General features: G+C 52.2%; 3 protein-coding genes across 3 annotated transcripts; 2 read left to right on the plus strand and 1 right to left on the minus strand.

The window, feature by feature from the left end:
• Window positions 1-244: 244 nt before the first annotated feature.
• Window positions 245-15004, plus strand: V2A60_004941 (AAA family ATPase midasin; the record flags this gene model as incomplete). Its single annotated transcript, XM_083256255.1, has 2 exons — window positions 245-8857; window positions 8948-15004. 2 exons carry the CDS (start codon window positions 245-247, stop codon window positions 15002-15004), a joined length of 14670 nt encoding a protein of 4889 aa, XP_083112381.1.
• A 489-nt stretch (window positions 15005-15493) lies between these two features.
• V2A60_004942 (Isochorismatase-like protein) lies at window positions 15494-16613 on the plus strand (the record flags this gene model as incomplete). The annotated part of the gene is made up of 4 exons (XM_083256256.1): window positions 15494-15656; window positions 15764-15779; window positions 15896-15949; window positions 16109-16613. 4 exons carry the CDS (start codon window positions 15494-15496, stop codon window positions 16611-16613), a joined length of 738 nt encoding a protein of 245 aa, XP_083112382.1.
• Window positions 16614-16880: 267 nt separating this feature from the next.
• V2A60_004943 (uncharacterized protein) lies at window positions 16881-18754 on the minus strand (the record flags this gene model as incomplete). The annotated part of the gene is made up of 3 exons (XM_083256257.1): window positions 16881-17713; window positions 17768-18493; window positions 18562-18754. The coding sequence occupies 3 exons, from the start codon at window positions 18752-18754 to the stop codon at window positions 16881-16883; spliced, it is 1752 nt and encodes a 583-aa protein (XP_083112383.1).
• Between the last annotated feature and the right edge of the window lie 1154 nt (window positions 18755-19908).

The following is a 19908-nucleotide window of genomic DNA, read 5'->3' on the forward strand; positions in this document are numbered from 1 at the left end:
CTCACAATGGCCACAAGCAAAAGGGCCTTAGCGGCCCGCAGCTTTGCCCACTTAGCTGCTCGCTGATTGGCCCGGATATTTGTAGTACCACCACCGAGCCAGATCCCTGCCAGACCAGCTAAAAAAAAAAAAAGTTAAAGCTGCCGGCCAGCAGAAGCTCAGTGTACGGCCAAAACGAGAGCGTTTGGCGCTTCTGCATACCCGTTTGAAGGTTGCAGAAAAAATCTTCGATACAGTCGCCATAATGGCCCTGATCGATGTTTCAAGGCAGAGGAGGTCGCTTCTACAGGATTCGACTGTTTTACAACATCTGCCTGCTGATTTACTGGCCGTGATCCAGAGCCGATCCTCCACAGGCCTGCTGGATGCCGTCGCGCAGGCGGCTCTCATTCCAACACTTACAGATCGCATATATGTGCATTTCGAAAATGTATTCCCCGACATCTGCGCACGATGGGCCCTCAGCGCAAAGTCAGACCTGCAGCGTATATCTGCTGTATCTGCCGCAGCTAAATTATTACCATTCAGCCCCGACCTCGCCACCTTTCTCCGGCACCAGCCTGCTCGTGAGAGACTCACACAGCAGTCGCCGCTGCACCTCCAACCTCTGCAATTGGAAGACACCTCACTGAGCCTAGGCGAGGCAGACCTGATAAAGTGCTTACTGGCAACATGGCGACTGCTTAGTTTCGATTTGCGCGCCTTTAGCTCCCTGGTCTCCGCCGCGCTCATGCAGCACCTGTTCACACATGACAGTCGCGCTGTCCGATATCTGGCCATTCGTATATTCTGCCAGCTTCTATACGCCTCAGATAAGAAGCTAGAGAGCCTGGTACAAGTTCATATTGGCGACGAACCTATTACCGCCGATTTTGACGGCGCCCAGATCGATTACGGCTTTCTTTCACTGCACGAACATGAGCGCGTCAAGAAGACGCTTGCCTTGCGACAAGCAGTTTCGCAAAATGTTCTGGAACATGGGACCACTGAGAATTCTACGCAACAACTCACACCGTATTCTGTCGCATACGGACAAGTACTGTTGCCACGCCCGTATGGCCCAACCGGCGACCCGCCCAGTCTGGTCCTGACTGACACAACAATGTCGAACCTGGAAAGCTTTGCGGAGCTATTGCGCAACCCTGGACCGATCCTTCTTCATGGGGCTTCTGGCGTCGGAAAAACAGCTCTTGTCCAGGAGATCGCGACTCAACTTGGAATGCATTCCGGCATGGTCACATTGCATCTCAATGAGCAGACCGACGCCAAGATGCTCATTGGGCTATATTCTACAGATTCGAAACCGGGCAGCTTTCAATGGCGCCCAGGTGTGCTAACGACAGCCGTCAGAGAAGGGCGATGGGTTCTCGTGGAGGACCTTGACCGAGCACCAACCGAGGTCCTTAGCACGCTATTACCCTTGATCGAGCGCAACGAACTCCTCATCCCGAGTCGAGGGGAGACCATTCGTGCAGCTAGTACTTTCCGCCTCCTGGCCACAGTCAGAACGTCCCGAGGGCTGAATGGTCGCGAGAACCTGCCATCCTTGGTTGGAATGCGCTTCTGGCAGTCACTCCACATAGAACAACTTATAGATTCCGAGCTCGAGCAAGTTATCGTCGAGACATACCCTATCCTTCGAAAATATATGAGTGGGATTCTATCTGTTCACCGTCGGCTGGCCCGATTGAGCAGCTCTCCCATCGCCACTGCTCGCGGGCGAAGCGTGATGGACAGGCAATCCAATCTAAGAGATCTGCTGAAGTGGTGTCGGCGACTTAAGGAATGCTTGCTAGCTGCAGGGTCAAAATCTGGGGACGAGCCCATTTCGGAAACAACCAGGGACTGGATGTTCATGGAAGCCGTCGACTGTTTCCTGGGAAGCTGCCCGGATGTTGATCTGAGCAAGCACCTGGCTTTCGCGATTGCCGAGGAGATGCACTTGTCTAGGGAACGGGCAGAGCATTATTTGACTGCCAATATACCCCCCCTAAACGAAAGCGAGACTCAGCTAGCGATTGGCCGAGTCACATTGAGGAAGAAGCGAGTTCAACCAAAGGCTACTAATCCGAAGCAGCCCTTTGCCAGTACTGTGCATGCCAAAAGACTTCTCGAGCAGATCGCTGTTGCTGTGAAACTTGAAGAGCCGGTACTACTAGTCGGTGAAACTGGTATCGGCAAGACGACTGTTGTGCAGCAACTGGCACAGTCTCTGGGAAACAAGCTTATCGCAGTGAACCTTTCGCAGCAGAGTGAGGTTGGAGATCTCCTCGGCGGATTCAAACCTGTAAACGTGCGCAGTCTCGCAGTGCCGCTCAAGGAGGAGTTTGAGGATCTTTTCGACGCCACCGGCATTTCAGCCTCAAAGAATCAAAAGTACTTGGAGCAGATTGGTAGATGTTTTGTCAAATCGCAATGGTCAAAGGTCGCGAAGCTTTGGAAAGAGGCACCTAAGATGTTTGTCAAGATTGTCTCGGAACTGGAGAAGGCTCATGCCCAAGCTCAAAAAGAGACACAAGAAGACTCCCAACCAACAAAACGCAGGAAAACACAATCAAAACTGCAAAGCTTACGCGACCTCCGGCCACGATGGGAGACATTTGCTCGAAACTTGGAGCAGTTCGAAGCTCAGATCGCCGCTGGGCCGGGTGGCTTCGCTTTTTCGTTCGTTGAGGGCAATCTCATCAAGGCCTTACGAAATGGTGACTGGGTTCTTCTCGATGAAATTAATCTCGCCTCCCCGGACACCTTGGAGAGTATCGCCGATCTACTTACAGGACCTAACGAGCGACCGTCGATATTACTATCTGAGACTGGCGAGATCCAAAAGATTATTGCGCATCCCAATTTTCGTGTCTTTGGTGCGATGAACCCGGCGACAGACATCGGTAAAAGAGATCTGCCAGCTGGAATCCGGTCCAGATTTACGGAGCTATATGTCAAGAGTCCGGATACCGATGAAAAGGACCTACTTCAAATTATTAAAACATATTTAGGCAGCACAAGCAACAAAAATGATAAAGAAGCGGACGATATTGCTCGATTGTATCTCAACACGAAAAAACTGGCCGAGCAAAAGCGAATCGTCGACGGTGCTAATGAGGTCCCGCATTTCAGCCTGCGTACCCTTACCCGTGTATTGACCTATGTCAATACCATTGGGTCTCTATACGGCGTCCGAAGAGCATTATACGAGGGATTTTCGATGGGGTTTTTGACACTTCTCGACCGCCAATCGGAGGACATGCTAGTACCGCTCATCTACCACCACCTTCTCGATAGCCATGGTGATCCCCATTCCCTGCTATCGCAGCCTCCTAAGCACCCCAATGATGGTAGGAATTACGTCAAGTTTCAAAACAAGGCGCGTGATAGACAGTATTGGCTTTTTCAGGGAGATGAAAAGCCAGTGGAGAGAGAGGATTATATCATTACGCCGTATGTTGAGCGCAACTTACTTAACCTCGTTCGTGCCACTTCGACACGCAGGTTTCCCGTCCTCATCCAGGGCCCTACTTCTGCTGGTAAAACAAGTATGATCGAGTACCTTGCCAATTTCACTGGCAACAAGTTTGTGCGAATCAACAACCACGAACACACAGACTTGCAGGAGTATCTTGGCACCTACGTATCTGGATCAGATGGGAAACTTAAGTTCCAGGAAGGTGTTCTTGTACAGGCAATGCGACAAGGACACTGGATAGTTCTTGACGAACTGAACCTGGCGCCCACAGACGTCCTCGAAGCACTCAACCGACTCCTTGATGACAACCGTGAACTTTTGATTCCTGAGACGCAAGAGATTGTTCGACCCCATGAGAATTTCATCCTCTTTGCGACTCAAAATCCACCCGGTCTCTATGGTGGAAGAAAGGTTCTCTCACGTGCCTTCCGCAACCGATTCTTGGAGCTGCATTTCGACGACATCCCGGAGGATGAGCTGGAGTTTATTTTACAGCAGCGCAGCCGCAACACATCCCCGCCCGACTGCCGTCGTATTGTGTCTGTCTACAAAGAGCTCTCTAGGCTTCGCCAAACTAGTCGACTTTTTGAGCAGAAGGACAGTTTTGCCACTCTTCGTGATCTTTTTCGATGGGCATTGCGCGAGGCAGAAACCCGCGAAGACATAGCGGCGCATGGCTTTATGCTTCTCGCTGAGCGGGTACGCAATGATGAGGAGAGACAAGCTGTGAAGGAAATTATTGAAAAGGTCTTCAAGGTGAAAATCGACACTCAAAAGCTCTACTCCGCGCAGGAGGCTCCCGAATTACGAAGTTTTGCTGCCCAGAAAAATGGCCAAGGCGTTGTTTGGACTCATGCCATGCGCCGACTCTATGTCCTGGTGTCGAGGGCTTTGAAAAACAACGAACCTGTTCTCCTCGTTGGAGAAACCGGTTGCGGTAAAACCACCGTATGCCAGCTACTCGCAGAGGCTCTTAAGAAGGAGCTGCACATTGTAAATGCGCATCAGAACACGGAAACTGGAGACTTGATTGGTTCTCAGCGCCCAGTTCGCAATCGCGGAGCTATTCTCGACGCACTGGACAAGGACCTTACTATGGCGTTGACAGTTGCAAGCATTTCAATTCCCTCGTCATCCGAAGAGAAGTATCAGCTATACTTATCTCAGGCTATCAATAGCGACAAAGTCGATCCCGAACTCAGGGACAAAATCGCAAGTAACATCACCCGAAGCAAGGCTCTCTTTGAGTGGTCAGATGGCGCACTTGTCGAAGCCATGAGAGACGGACAATTCTTTCTTCTCGATGAGATCTCTCTTGCCGACGATTCCGTTCTGGAACGTTTGAACTCGGTCCTCGAGCCCCAAAGAACGCTGCTTCTGGCCGAAAAGGGTAGCACCGATTCTTTCGTGGTTGGTGCTCCGGGCTTTCAGTTTTTCGCGACCATGAACCCCGGTGGTGATTTTGGCAAGAAAGAACTTTCACCAGCTCTTCGGAACCGTTTCACCGAGATTTGGGTTCCTCAGCTCTCGGGCGAAGACGATATTTACGAGATTGTCAATACAAAACTCAGAGATGAGGTCAAGCAGGCTACAAATGTCATTATTGACTTCGCCGTCTGGTTTGGCAAAACTTTCCGCCCCATGGCTACCACGCCTTTCTCTATCCGTGAAATACTGGTTTGGGTGCAGTTCATGAACTCGGCTACAGCAAGCAACACTCCCTTCGCCTTGGTTCATGGTGCTTCCGCCATCTTCATTGATAGTATTGGTGCCAATCCCTCCGCGGTTCTCGCCACAGATACCCAGGCTACTCAGAGACAGCGCCAGGAGTGCCTCAATAAACTGGCCCAACTCATGCGGGAGGATGCTTCTCGAATTTACGACTCTGAGCCAGAGTTCAAGGTGACACCAGACAGCCTTGCTATCGGCTCGTTCAGTATTCCGCGCGCCCCAGATGCCTCGCCGCTTGCAGAGTTTGCCTTCCACGCCCCGACTACCAGGAGAAATACTATGCGGGTGGTCCGAGCTTTGCAGATGCACAAGCCAATTCTTCTTGAAGGTAGCCCTGGCGTAGGCAAAACTTCTCTTGTCGCGGCGCTGGCCCATGCCTGTGGCCAGCCGCTCACCCGCATCAACCTGTCAGATCAGACTGATCTCATGGACCTCTTTGGTACTGATGTGCCTGTTGAGGGAGCCGAAGCTGGCAACTTTGCATGGCGCGACGCTCCTTTTCTGCAAGCGATGCAGAAAGGTGAATGGGTCCTTCTTGATGAGATGAATCTGGCATCGCAGTCTGTCCTGGAGGGTCTGAATGCGTGTCTGGACCATCGCGGTGAAGTGTACGTGTCGGAGCTTGATCAAGTCTTCAAGCGGCACCCCAACTTTCGCCTCTTCGCTGCCCAAAATCCTCATCATCAAGGTGGTGGGCGCAAAGGATTGCCCGCGTCCTTTGTCAACCGTTTCATCGTCGTCTATGCAGATGTATTTACCGACGAGGATCTTAAACTTATCGCATCTCACAACTTCCCAAACTTGCCCATTGATATGGTTAGCAAGCTTATTCAATTCGTCACCGACATGGATAAGCAGCTGGTGCTGGACCGCTCGTTTGGTGCACAGGGCGGACCCTGGGAATTCAACTTGCGTGATGTGCTTCGCTGGCTACACTTGCTGAACTCCTCCGACCCCATCCTTCAGCATGGCCAGGCTGAAGACTTTTTAGACATCATGGTCCGACAGCGCTTCCGCTTGCCCCGAGATCGGTCTGAAGTTACCAAGCTCTACACTCAGATTTTCGGAGCTGAACCGCGAAACCACGACCTTTACCACGATCTAAACCTCGATTCTAGCCAAGTTGGCCTTGCACTGCTCCCTCGAAACCCCGCCTCGCAACCGGAGCGTCTGCCGCCCATTAACATTGTCCCACGTCTGCCTGAGCTTGAATCTCTGATGATTTGTGCCAAGCAAAATATTCCTTGCATCCTCACCAGCCCCTCAGGTCATGGAAAAACAGCCCTGTTGGAGTACGTCGCCGCCTTATCCGGCAAGCCCCTCGTTATATTCCCAATGAATGCAGACATTGACACCATGGATCTTGTGGGTGGTTTCGAACAAGCTGATCCTCTCCGCGAGGTAAATGCTGCTATTCGCGACTTGCGCACCTACCTTCATGACTCCATAATGACCATGATCCCTACAAATCTTCCCAATTCTGTTCTCGTTTTACTATACGAGATCGACAATTTCTCTGGTAACAGTGATGAGATATCGCGTATCCAGTCCTCTATTATCTCGCTTCTCCAAGAGCTTCCTGCCAACTCAGATGTCGCAGTTCAGCTTGCAAAAGTTACCACACTTCTCGAGCAGCCGCTAGTGCTTGACAATCCCAGATTCGAATGGCTTGACGGCGTCATCATCAAGGCTCTAGAGTCTGGCCAGTGGCTGGTCCTGGATAATGCCAACCTGTGTAACGCGTCAGTGCTGGATCGCCTGAACTCGCTTTTGGAGCCAAACGGCTTCCTGAGCGTGAATGAGCACTGCGGACCAGGAGGCGAACCACGTGTGGTAAAGCCCCATCCCGATTTTCGAGTCTTTCTCACGGTGGATCCGAGATATGGCGAACTTTCTCGTGCCATGCGTAACCGAGCTGTCGAGATATATCTTTGTGACAGCCCCCCAGTAGTCGATACCAGTTTCCGATATATTGCACCTGTTGAGAGCTGCCTCCAAAGATACCTGTCAACCCTGGACGTCTCACAGCTGTTGAAGCAGAGCGACAGACCTGCTGAAGCTCTCCGCATATCTCTTCAGAATGCCACCTTCCAAGATCTAGCCATACTTTTGCGCTTTACGAATGAGTTCGGACAAGAGCCATTCTTATCCGCTCAGCTGCAGCAGTTTGTCGATTTTCTTCAGTCTCCTACAGGTTCCGATGCTCGAAAGTGTATATCTGATCTTTATTCGAACCTACCTGAGACTCTTGCCAGTGGCACGGCCCAGTGTCAACCTATCCATCCTTTGAATAATTATGCCGTCTCGCGTCTCGCAGGGCCGCAAAGCTCGGCAGAATGGGCCGCGACTGTATACGATGCGTGTGTCGAGCTGTTCAGTGTTCAACAATCCATTGATCACTACAAGTACTCCGCTCGAACTTCAAAGCTTGGCGCTCTGAACAGACTACAGCGCTCTCTCATTAGCGATCGTGTTGCCGCTGTGTCGAAGGACTCTACTGTTAGATTAGCAGCCTTCATGGAGACCGTACTGAGCGCTATTCGCACATTCCTCCACAGTGCACCACCTAGCGAGCATGCTGCATCTACCAGATTCTTGAACTTGATATGGAACTACATTGCGCGAACAGTTGCCCTGGCCACAGAAGAAACGCTGGATGAAGCAAAGTTCCAGGCTCATCTGGCGCAGGGCACACGACTGCTAACTAAACAGCTTGCCAAGATTGAATCCCCGACCTTATCTGCCCTGGCCTCACACATCCTCGAAAAGTTGCAAAGTGACTTTGCCAGTGGCTTCAAGCTGTCAACGGGCCTGAGCATGGAACAACTATGGAACACCTTTCGACCGTTTCCCATCCCTAGCCAGTTCATCTACGACGAGGTGCTCAAGCTGGATCAGTTAGTGACAAGATTTGACGAGTTGCGCTGGAAAACAAGAGCCAGTATACCGGAACTGTCCAAGGCTCAACAAACCTTGGAGCAAGCCTATTCGATAGTCCGATCCGGAGCCAGCAGCTCTGATGAACTTGTGCGAGAGCTTTCAGCGGTCGTCGAATCACTTGAGAGCCAAGTGGGAGATGAAACAGGGCAGCGAGTACCTTTCTTTGCTTCGCAGTTCGAGGGCCTTCGACAGATTGACATGCTTCGCGCGAAGCCCACTGCTGAGGCTGGAAACTATGAGCTCTCCATTTTGTCCAATATATCGACAAGAGCCCGATTAACACTCTCAAGCACAGTTGGTCCCGCATCCTGGCTTCAGTATATGGACTGCTTGGTTTATCAAGCCCAGTATCCATGGGATGGACGCCTGATGCTGTCCACTTGGGACAAGCTCAACAGCATCAGTTCAGTCACTTTGAATTCCTTGCAATTGCTCGAAGCTGAGCTACCTGCCCTGGGTAGACAGCTGGCACAAATGACCCAGGATATCTCTGTTAACCCTGCCGTCCAACTAAACCGAGTTCTGCAAATTGTGCTGCTTGATGTTTTTGCAAGCCATGGCGAAGCATCGCGCGCCCTTGGTCTTGAACTTTGTTCCAAAGCATCTGAGTTTAGTGCCGCAATTGACGGATGCGAGAATGCCCTGCGAGATATATGTTCCGTCGAGGCTCAAATACCTGTCCATTTTATGCAGATTATTCTGGAACACTTCATCCCGTCGATTGTCAGTATTACTACTTCGCATATCTCTGGTAGCCACAGCACATCACATTGTGGGTTGGCCTGGATTCATTTTACTATTGGACTTACAAAGCTGTATGTCCCCGACCGTATAATTGACCCGCAGCTGAGTCCTATGATGGAGCGCCAATTTTTCGAGCAACTCGAGACCTTCCTTCGCGAGAAGCTTTCACACCTACAAGTCTTCGACGAAATCTTCGCTGGCCAATGCACAAGTACCAGACAGCAGTTTCTCGTTGACGAGCTCAACCAGTTGGATCCGCTCCCCGAAGAAGTTGTAGCTGTCTTCAGGCCTGAACGATCCGAGCTCAACCAAATCCACGCTGAATTTTCCAATGTTCTGAAAGCGATTGCGGGCTCCGATATAGTGGCGACTCTGCAGTCTCAGGCAAGCCCCACAGATGGCGATAGTGGCCTGGCCCTGCTGAAAGAAAATGTTATGAGACTGCTTGACCGCCTCAGCGCCCGGTTCCAAGCGTATCAAGACATCACACGACCGGTCTCAAGTCTTTTGCGCTGCTTTCTTGTTGGTCTCTCACTCTGCAATTCCTCCAATGCTGCCAGTCTCGCGAGCCCGAGTCAAGCTATAGCGGACGCCACCCCTTTTGTTGGTGGTCTACGGATGAGCGGGTTCCTAGGTGAGGCGGACAAATCATTTGAGTTTCTTGACGTTGTAAATAGCAGAATCGCCATTAACGGCCAGTCTGAGCTCGATGATGAGTCACGACAACGAGTCTTTGAATGCTTCCACTCATTTTTTGACGACTGGAGCAAGCGTCTCGAAGCGGACAAGAAAGAGGAAGCTGCCAGAACGAGTATGTACCGATTCCGCGGCTCCTTGGAGGATGAAGAAGAAATGGATGCCGAAGAGTTCAACGAGCTTTTCCCCTCATATGACGAAGAGAGCGCTACCACCAAACCGAACAAAAACAAGGACGAGGTACGCAATACGTCTTTAAGGGTAGCCGAGATCCATAAGAGACTTTTCTTGGAAAACGACGAGCCTTCTGCTGCCCTTCGCCGCATGTGCTTCAGCATTTGCAACCGCATTGTGCGCGAATTCCAGGGCCGTGCAAATATCGACAACACTTTGCAGGGTAAATTTATCGCACCTGTGGTCCTTCTTCTAAGTGAAAAGGTTCACGAGCTGCAAACACCGCCAACAGACAAGACGTTCAACTTCTATACACATGCCAACCTCACTGAAGCGCGTCAATTGGTTTCTGTTGTGCATGATATTAGGGCCAAATTTCGAGAGCTGCAGATGGTTGATGAGATTGGTCATATGCAGCCCTTGGCCGATGTCATTCAAGCTTGTGATGGGGTTCTGGAAATTGTTCATACCGAGCCCCTTGCAAAGATTGTGCACAAGGTAGAGCACCTGCATGCCCTCGTTTATGAGTGGCAGTTTGGAGGCTGGGCCAGTCAAAAGTACGGCGTTCTTAGCTTACACAACGCCCTAACTGGGACAATTATTCGCTGGCGCAGACTCGAATTGTCCACATGGGGAAACCTATTTGACATGGAGAAGACCAAGTGCGAGGAGGACGCTTACTCATGGTGGTTCATCGCCTATCAAGTCATCATCGCCGTGCCGTTATCAATGGTTGACTCTAAATCCGAGCTGCAGACGTACGCGACATCTCTCCTGCAAACGTTGGAGTCATACTTTTCTACATCGATAGTTGGCCAATTTCGAACACGAGTTTCCCTTCTGAGGCAACTTTGGGCTCATTTGAATGCCTTGGTTCAGGATTACCCCAACCTTGCCATTATTACGCAAGCCGTTGCCAACTTCCTGGCTTTCTACGCCAGATACGAAACTGTTGCAGACAAGACAATTGCCATAGGTCGCGCACCGATTGACAAGAAAATGAAGGACGTGTTACTCATGGCCAGCTGGAAGGACACGAACATTACTGCTCTGCGTGAGAGTGCAAAGAAATCTCATCTCAAACTTTTCCGTATTGTGCGCAAGTTCCGCGGAATTCTGGGCCAAGAGATGAAGACTTTGATCATGCAGGGCCTGCCCGATGAAACAAGCTTCCTCGGACACCTCAACATTGCACACTCTGTTACTCACTGCGTTCCGACCGAAATGCTGACCCTGCTGGAGTCGAATGCACCAGGTTGGCTTGCTAGCCACAAGCGCCTGGCGAACGTTACAAAGACAGTTTCTGTGATGAACAGTATTGCCAACACTCCCCAAATCACCGGAACTGTCTCTGCAAACCTTGAGAATTACATATCCAGCCTGCAAGAGTCCATGGCGGAGCTCCGCAAAGAAACCCCTGCGCATCTCACTGAAGAGAATAAGACCGAGGTGAAGCACCTGAAGACAAGAAAGCGCAAGCTATTTGCCGATACATTGCGAGAGCTGCGCAACATGGGTTTGCGATACAATCTTGCCCAAGAACCTCTCGCGGAACAGGACTCTTTGGCGGTGGTCCTCGCATCTGGTGCGAATGTTACTCTAGATAGTTCTGCCTCGTTGATCGAGGCAGAATACTACTTTCACAAGATGCTAGATCTGGCACCAAAAGTTCGGGATGCGGCCCGTGACCACTCAGAAGATCTCACCTCCGCCGAAGTTACTCGCAGCATCGGTTTTGTTGAAGGCTTCATCTATCTTTCCCGAGCTCAGCGACGAAACATCGCGTCAACTTCTCGCGCTCTTGGCTCACTTCAGAGCGCTGTGAGTTCGTTTACCGAGTTACGACACTCGGAGAAGCTCGGAAAAATCCAGAATCGCAGTATGCACGACAACGTTGAGACCCTGCTTCCTTGGGTTTTGCAACTATTGAGATTTGGCAACGGGTTGGTGCGCTCTCACGGAGAGCTTCTTGGAAAAGGCCACGATTCGGTGCTGAAACAACTCCAAGTTTGGATCGAATATTTTGACGTACAGCTCAAGAGGCTACGCGAGCTCCCAAATTTACCAACACACCTCACGTCAGACTCTTACGAAACTTTATACCGAGATGTTTCTGGCGCACTTACCCAAATGCGCTCAGAGCTAGCAGCCATAATGCAGCAATCACCCAACTTGTCCTTTGTTCTCGATTACATCTCTAACTGGTCCAATATAGAGACTAACGCGACAGGCAAAGATGTGGAAAATATTCCTCTACATAACTTTGGAAGCATTTTGGCGAAACTGAGTGACACCATATTGGTTGCTGTGGAGGCGGCGAAGAAGAAGGCTTTCGAGGTTCCGACAGACGAAGAAGAGCCAATCTGGTTTGTGAATCACAATGATGGACTGTTCGCAGTAATCAAGCAACTTCGTATGGATGGGTTCGCCAAAAGTATTGAGCAGTCGCTACAACTACTTGAACAGCTGGACCTGAGCTCAATATCGACAAGCAGTGCAGCCGCCGGTATGATTGCCGTGGTTTCGCCAATTTTGCAAGAATTTGTCTTCTTTTGCCAAAAGTCGGTCGAGAATGCCCTCAGCGTGCACAAATCTACAACACATTTGGGATACGTTCTGACTCATGTATTTACCCAAATTGCCACTCAAGGATTCTGCACCCCACAAGAAAAGTCTGATGAAACATCCGGAGAAGGCAAAGTCGAGGCTGGTACTGGTCTTGGGGACGGTGAAGGCGCTGAGGATATTAGCAAGGATATTCAACCTGACGAAGATCTTACTGAGCTCGCGCAAGAGGCGAACAAGGAGGAAAGTGGTGAGATGGAGGACGAGAAAGACGCTGTTGATATGGCTGATGAAGAACTTGAGGGCGATATGGGAAGTGTCGATGGCGCTGAGGAGGACGAAGCAGATGGGTCTAAGAACGGGGAGGAAGAAGAGGAAGAGAACGATATGGATGAGGAAGCTGGTGACGTTGATGACTTGGATCCTACTGCTGTTGACGAGAAAATGTGGGATGGCGAAGATGAAGAAAAGGCCGACAAGGACCAGCAAGGAGACAAAGCGCAAGGTCAAAAGAAGGACGATGATCCAATGCCTGACGAAACCAATCCTAGCAAGGAGGAAGCTGAAAAAGACGCAGACGGTGACGACAAGAAGGATGATACACAAGAGGAAGAGGCTGAGGATGAAGACGAGGAGGTCCAGGCGCAAGAAGAACTCAATAAGCAGGACCAGAATGTCCAAGAGAATGATACGCTCGCGCTTCCAGAAGAGATGGATTTGGACCTGAAGGACGAGGAGGAGATGTCGGGCGATGAGGATATTGATGATCTGTCTGATATCGATGAAGAAGAGCCTGTCACTGAACAGCAGGAAGCCAATGCCGAGGACGATGGAGAAGAGGATGCTGCTGATGAGACGCAAGTAAAGCCTGCGGAGCCCGAGAACGGCGAGGAGAACGGCGAGAACAAGGAAGAAGAAGACAAGGACGTCGACGCGGTTGGCGAAGACGAAGTGGATGAAGAGGCTAAGGAGCAGACAGAGGAAGAGGATAAAATGGACGAAGAAGCGCAAGAGAATGGTCAAGATCAGTCTGATCCCACAGATGCAGCTGAGCTGGACAATGCAGCCCCAAGCGACGTGAAGAGCTCCGGGCAAGACCAAAACAAGGATGCTATGGAGCTGGATGACCAATTCCAAGCTAATGCAGCGGAGCAAGATGAAGGTGATATGGGAGAGGCTGGTGCAGACGAGGATACCAGCTCTGGAAATAAGGGCGCCATTTCGCGAACTGAAAAGTCTGCTGAACAACAAGATGATGATGCAGCAGAGCCTGAAAGCGCGCGCAACGACCCGTTCAAGAAGCTTGGAGATGCACTAGAACGATGGCACCGGCAACAGTCTGACATCAAGGACGCTCAACCAAACGAAGACGTGAAGCAGGAACAAAAGGACGGGCCTGACGAGCAGACACAGCGAGAGTTTCAACATCTACAAGACGACAGCACTGCTCCTGATACTCAAGCTATGGGCACCGCTGACAATGAGGATATTCAACCTATGGACGAAGCCATGGCCATTGATGAGGAGAAGCAAGATCCGGAGAGCCGTGTTACTGAAGGAGCCGATGAGCAGGAGCCAGACGAGATTCCCGACGAGATGGATACGGCAGAGGTGGACGGTACCAAGGCGGACAACGAGAAAGAGGACGACGGCCGATCCGGCGTCAAGACGCGCCAGGGTAATTACGACAGAGAGCCAACACCGGAAGAAGACGGCGTCAAGAAGGAAGAGGCGGACGAGGATGAATCTCTTCAAAACGCCTCTGAGAAGCTATCAATCACTCACATTTCCGACCAAGACCGTCCGTTGCGAGACTTTGGCGACTGTCTACAAGAGTGGTCCGACTTCCAGACAAAAACGCACAGCCACTCGCTCTCCTTGACATCGCAGCTGCGTCTCATCCTCACGCCGTCGCAGTCGACCAAGCTCTCCGGCGCGTTCCGCACCGGCAAGCGCCTCAACATCAAGCGCATCATCCCGTACATTGCCTCGAGCTACAAGCGCGACAAGATCTGGATGCGCCGCAGCATCCCCACGAAGCGCACGTACCAGATCATGCTCTGCGTCGACGACTCCAAGAGCATGGGCGAGTCGTCGTCGGGCACGCTGGCGATGGAGTCCCTCGTCATGGTCTCGCGCTCCCTCACCATGCTCGAGGTCGGGCAGGTGGGCGTGCTCGGGTTCGGCGCCGACGTCTTCACCGCGCACCAGCTCTCGGACCCCTTCTCCGCCGACACGGGCGCCAAGGTGCTGCAGAGGTTCTCCTTCTCGCAGGACCGCACCGACATTGCGCAGCTGATCCGCCAGACGATTGACAACTTCCGCCTGGCGCGGCAGCAGCAGTCGGGCGGGAGCGGCGCCGACCTGTGGCAGCTGGCGCTGATCCTGTCGGACGGCCTGACGCCGTCCTCGGCGCACGACGAGATCCGCCGGCTGCTGCGCGAGGCCATGGAGGAGCGCATCATGATCGTCTTCATCATCATGGACGACAGGGACAAGAAGAAGGGCGACAGCGTCCTGGAGCTCAAGGAAGCCAAGTTTGTCAACGAGGGCGGCGAGAGCAAGGTCGTCATTGAGCGCTACCTCGACACGTTCCCGTTTCAGTACTACCTCATCGTGCATAACCTGGAGGAGCTTCCGAGCGCGCTGGCTGGTCTGTTGCGAACGTGGTTTGCAGAAGTCAATTCATGATGATTTGCAGTGTTCCTTTGTCCTTTGTCCTTTTTCTTTTTTCCTTTTTTATTTTCTGTTCTAGCATATAGATAGATGGACAACTGCGACACTTTTCTTGCATGGACACGGGCGTTTTTACGGAATTTGCGTACTGCGATAGAATGATTCTTTTTTTTTTATTTTAGATTATGTGTAGTCTGCAGTTCGAATAGCAAGACCTATATATGTTAATTTACACTTACCATATACAATTGACGCGAATTTCCCGTATTGTCAAAGGGTGCTGCCCACCTCAACGAACAGCTCCCCGCATGGTTGCCCGAATTGCGAAACGCCGGTCCACAAGGGTGATCCTCCCCCGCCGGTGCCGGCATCCCGCCGAATTCCGACGTGTTCATCCACAGCTGATTGTTTGCTGCCAGACGCGCAAGCAAGCCAGGAAAAAAGGAGGGCGTTTCATCGCATCACAACACTTTCATCTCTGCCAAATCTTCTTCTCACGGGTCAATGCAATTCGCTCGACAGTCCAGCAGCTTCCTTCTCCGCGCCGCCGCCTTCCGCCCGACCCCCGCTGCCGCCGCCTCGCCCATTACCACGATCCTCCCTTCTTTCATCGCCAAGCCGCCGCTTATTCGTACCATGGCCCAGACAGCTGCGCAGATGCGGTTCAGTACGTGAAAAAAAGGGCCAATTTTCCTCCAAGAGCGGCCGTTCAAATTCCGCAGCCCCTTCCCCTCACTTGTCCTCATCACGGAGCTAACACTCGACGCCGGATAGAGAACCCCGCCATCTTGTACGTCGTCAGTCTGCTTGCTCTGAACAGAGCGTTTCGGACAAAAAGAACAAAAAGAAGGAAAAAAAGGGTAACAACAACGAACAGAACATTGAGCTAATTGGCATGACGCTTAGCGTTTGCGACTTGCAGGAAAAGTTTCGCAACGCCATCCACGAATTTGATAAAGTGTACGTCTTTTTCCCGCCTGCCCCTGCCCCCCTTCTTCCTCCCGGGCCTCATTGTCTCGAAACGCCACCACACACAGACACACACCCTTTTCACCCACCGCAACACGCAACTGCTGACCGCGCGGCCTCGCCTTGCTCGACGCCCAACACGTGAAACAGTGTGACCACGACGGAGAAGCTCCTCAGCTTCGCCAAGGCGGCCTCGATCCCCGTGCACGTCACGACGCAGACGGCGGCCAAGCTCGGGCCGACGGTGCCCAGCGTAGCCGCGCACCTGACGTCGACGCCCGTGGACAAGACGCGCTTCTCGATGCTGGTGCCCGGGGTGGAGGCGGCCCTCGCGCCGGCCTCGCAGGTGGCCCTCGTCGGCATCGAGTCGCACATTTGCATCACGCAGACGGCGCTGGACCTGCGCGACGCCGGCCACGCCGTCTACGTCATCGCCGACGGCGTCAGCAGCTGCAACCGCCAGGAGGTCGTCGTCGCCCTCGACCGCCTGCGCGCCGAGCGCGGCGTCACCGTCACGTCGAGCGAGAGCTGGATGTACGAGTGTCTCGGCGACGCCTCCCACCCGGCCTTCAAGCCCCTCATCACCATTGTCAAGGGTGCCGGCGAGAACACGAAAAAGGTTCTCGATAGCTTGCCCCCGATGCCCAAGATCTAGCTTGACTAGTGGCAGCAAAACGCCAACGCATAGATATATATATATATACAATCCTTTCTTATTTTGCATGTCTGTGTGGGCGGAGATGGGAATCATCACTCAAACCTACCCTACTGTTGGGGGAGCAACGGCTTCCGGGCGTGTAATGTCTCGAGCAAGCTCTGTTCCCTGTGGATTCTACAGTACACTCAAGCAACCATGTTGACAAGCAAGGTTTCTTCTCGCATGATATCTATTCCCTGTGATTTACAAATCGCTCGCAATATTTCAGTCCTGTCCTGTCGAACCTTTGGCTTTGCCACCAGGCGTCATCCAAGAAAAGGCAGACGCGACGCCAACTGGGTTCGCTCCACGTGAGCCGGGCGGCGCAACACTCTTGTCGCGCGTCGAAGCATGTGATCTAGCTTCGCTAGTGGCGCTTACAGATCGCTTCGCGTCTCTCTTGTTACTTCCATTCGTAATTTCCCCTCCTACGCTGGCTTGGCTCTTCCGTCGGCCGTCGGATCGCGAAGGAAGTGGTGCTTCGTAAGCAGCTCCGGTTTTGGCAGATGAACTGGACTTCCCTGGCTTCAAAGCTTTCATGCCACGAGATCCTCGCGTTGGCGCGGGCTGATAACCACTGATTGGAGCAGCATCTTTTTCATGGCCACCACTTGGTCCATGTCGCCACGAGCCCCAGATGCCGGCAGAGGATTCTCGTCTGGAAGATTCAGAGCCGGTAGCATCTTCCTTGCCAGACAGAGCGCCCCCGTGGCTCGAGTCCCGCGTATGTTTGTTTTCATTTGTGCTGCGACGAGATCTGGTGCTGCCGCGCCTGCGCCCTCTCGTGTGTACGACGATCGGCGACGTTGGCTCTGCAACATCAGCGTCGTCACCGAGCGTCCCTGGCAGATGAGAATGCGTCTGCTGGCCATTCATGTCAGGCTTTTCTGTCAGAACAAAAGGTGCAGCGGTAGCATTTAGCTTTTGCTTTTCAGGTAGCATGTTGGCGGTACTGATATGTCGGAAAACCTCGTCATCTTCGGGACGTACAAATGGGACGCGTAGTCTATCGCGGTCGTTCCCATATAGCACCATGGTATTTTGTGAAAACAAGATGTCTGCGCAATGAGCTCGCAAAGCATCACTTCCAATGAAAATCCGAATGGGCTTACGGTCCCCCGTGGTGGTGGTCGTCTGGCTAGGCTCAGCGATTTCAAAGGCAACGGTCATGGACGGCACCAGGCCTTCGGACCCTTCCGAGCTTCGACCACGTCTGGTCACGACGGCCTCTGCAAAATAGACTTGGAGACGAGCGCGACATATTCCATCCACGTCCTTGTCGATTTCTTCGACGAGGTTGAGCTCCTCGAGCAACGAGTATGAAATGGTCGATCTTTGCGATCCGCTACATACGTCTGCGTAAAGAAGTGTTCGATGAGCGAAATTTGTCGTCAGCCAGCAACGTATGATGGATGGGACGGAGCCAAGCACGAAAAGAGAGATGGAAGGCTCCAAAATGCCGAATGAAGAGTCATCGTCGTCGCCGCCAGTGTCTGGGCCGACGCTGCTTGCGCGACCAGACGCGACAGAATGATGGGAGTGCACCGAGTGTCCTGCCGAGCTGTGGCGGCCATCAGATTTGTGAGAGAGGGTCCGTTCCATAAAAAGGCCGCTTGCGGGACGAGAGCCAAAATCTCCCGAATGCCGGTTGCTCTGTGCGCCGCTCCAACCGGAGCCGTGCAGTGCGCTTTCGTCGAACCGGACGCTGTTGGCTCTTGACGCAGCACCGCGACGAACAGGCTCTTCTTCTGCGGGCCCCAGATGCAACGAGCCCAGAAGTTGCTCGCCTTGCTCGTCAGAATCATCGAACACGTCATTGTGAGGAATTTGAACGGGCCCTGCAGAAAGTTAATCATGTTGCTCGAATATATTGGAGATGACAAAGGCAGGTTGGGTTGGCTGGTACCTTGCTGGGGAGTGCCTGCAAGAACACCCGGGAATGGCGAGTTCCATACGGACTTGAGCGCCGAATCATCTGTCTGACGCTTCTCTAAGCGCAATATTCGCTCGGCGTGATTCGTCTGGGCGTACTGGACTTGCTTAACTTCCATTTGAAGGTTATACAAGTCCTCTGGCGTGATCGGAAATGTGCGGTCCATGCTTACAATCCAGCCAGGTTACGTGCGACGAAGGTGCGCAGTAGCATGGACCTAGCCCAGCAAGGGCATAGATGGCCGCCGATTGGCGCGCGATGCAGAGTTTAGGAGCCCTGGAATGCTATATTTGCACTTTGATAGTGCGATTCTGGATAGGAGCAGGTACAAGAGGCGTGCTGGGCCCGGAAGACAAGGTTGCGTCGTGATCAACGTGCGAGTCGGCTGGGGTAGTCTCTGCGATCGGATTACTATGAGACTGCCGACGTTTTACAGATGGCGCTGGCGGGAAAGTGACGGAGACGGAGACGGAGATGTGGTATCGATGGATGAATTCCCTTTGGTATGAAAAATAGGCTGAAAAGTCCAGAAGTGTCTGGGCAAAGGCAATGTGGCAGGGTGGCTGGACAGTCGCTCGTTGTTCGTTTGCTCGTTCGTTCCAGAGGGCGGTTGAGAGGACTGGTACCAGTTGCTTGCGTCGAATGCTGAGGCTGTGCGGAAGCAACAGCTGAATGACGATATCGTGATGGTCGAGGGAAAATCTGCAGAATGTTCGCGTGGGATATGAGTTTCGGAGGCAGAGCACGGAGCTCTTGCGTAGCCTAAGAGAGTGCGTTGTTGGAAGCAAGGTTAAGTTGTAGCGAACGAATGCAGCCAGCCAGTTAGCGTGCCAACGTGAGGAACGATGGGTTGCACGACAAAGAAAGGCAGTGAGTCTTTGGGCTGTAGTTGGTGGGGAAGTCTGGCGGGGGGGTTCTAGTTAGCGGGCAGGTTACAGTGGGGTGACATGTATTTCGTTTGGTACAAGGACCTAAGTACTTACTGGTAGACACTCGGTAGGTGGATTGGAGGACTAACAATTTTCGCTTGGTCTTTGAGCAAATAATGTTAGTATGCAATACAAAGCACGCTGATGATGCCTTTTTGTAGAAGTTTTCCTATTTTCCCAGTTTGCTTGACAAGGAAAAGAGAAAGAAAAATCTTCTATCAAAGTATCGAGTATACTTTTTGCTCCATTCTTCTTTGCGCAATTCAAAGACGTTGTCAATGCCCCAGCATGCTCATATACTAGCCCTATATTCGTCTACACTGCCAGCCCTGGAGCCTGCCATAGGTGAGACACTCGCGAATGCACAGGTAGCAGGCCGCACAGAACAGTA

Source organism: Cordyceps javanica, chromosome 3 (genome assembly GCF_051103115.1).
Source record: "Cordyceps javanica chromosome 3, complete sequence".
Classification (NCBI taxonomy): Eukaryota; Fungi; Ascomycota; class Sordariomycetes; order Hypocreales; family Cordycipitaceae; genus Cordyceps; species Cordyceps javanica.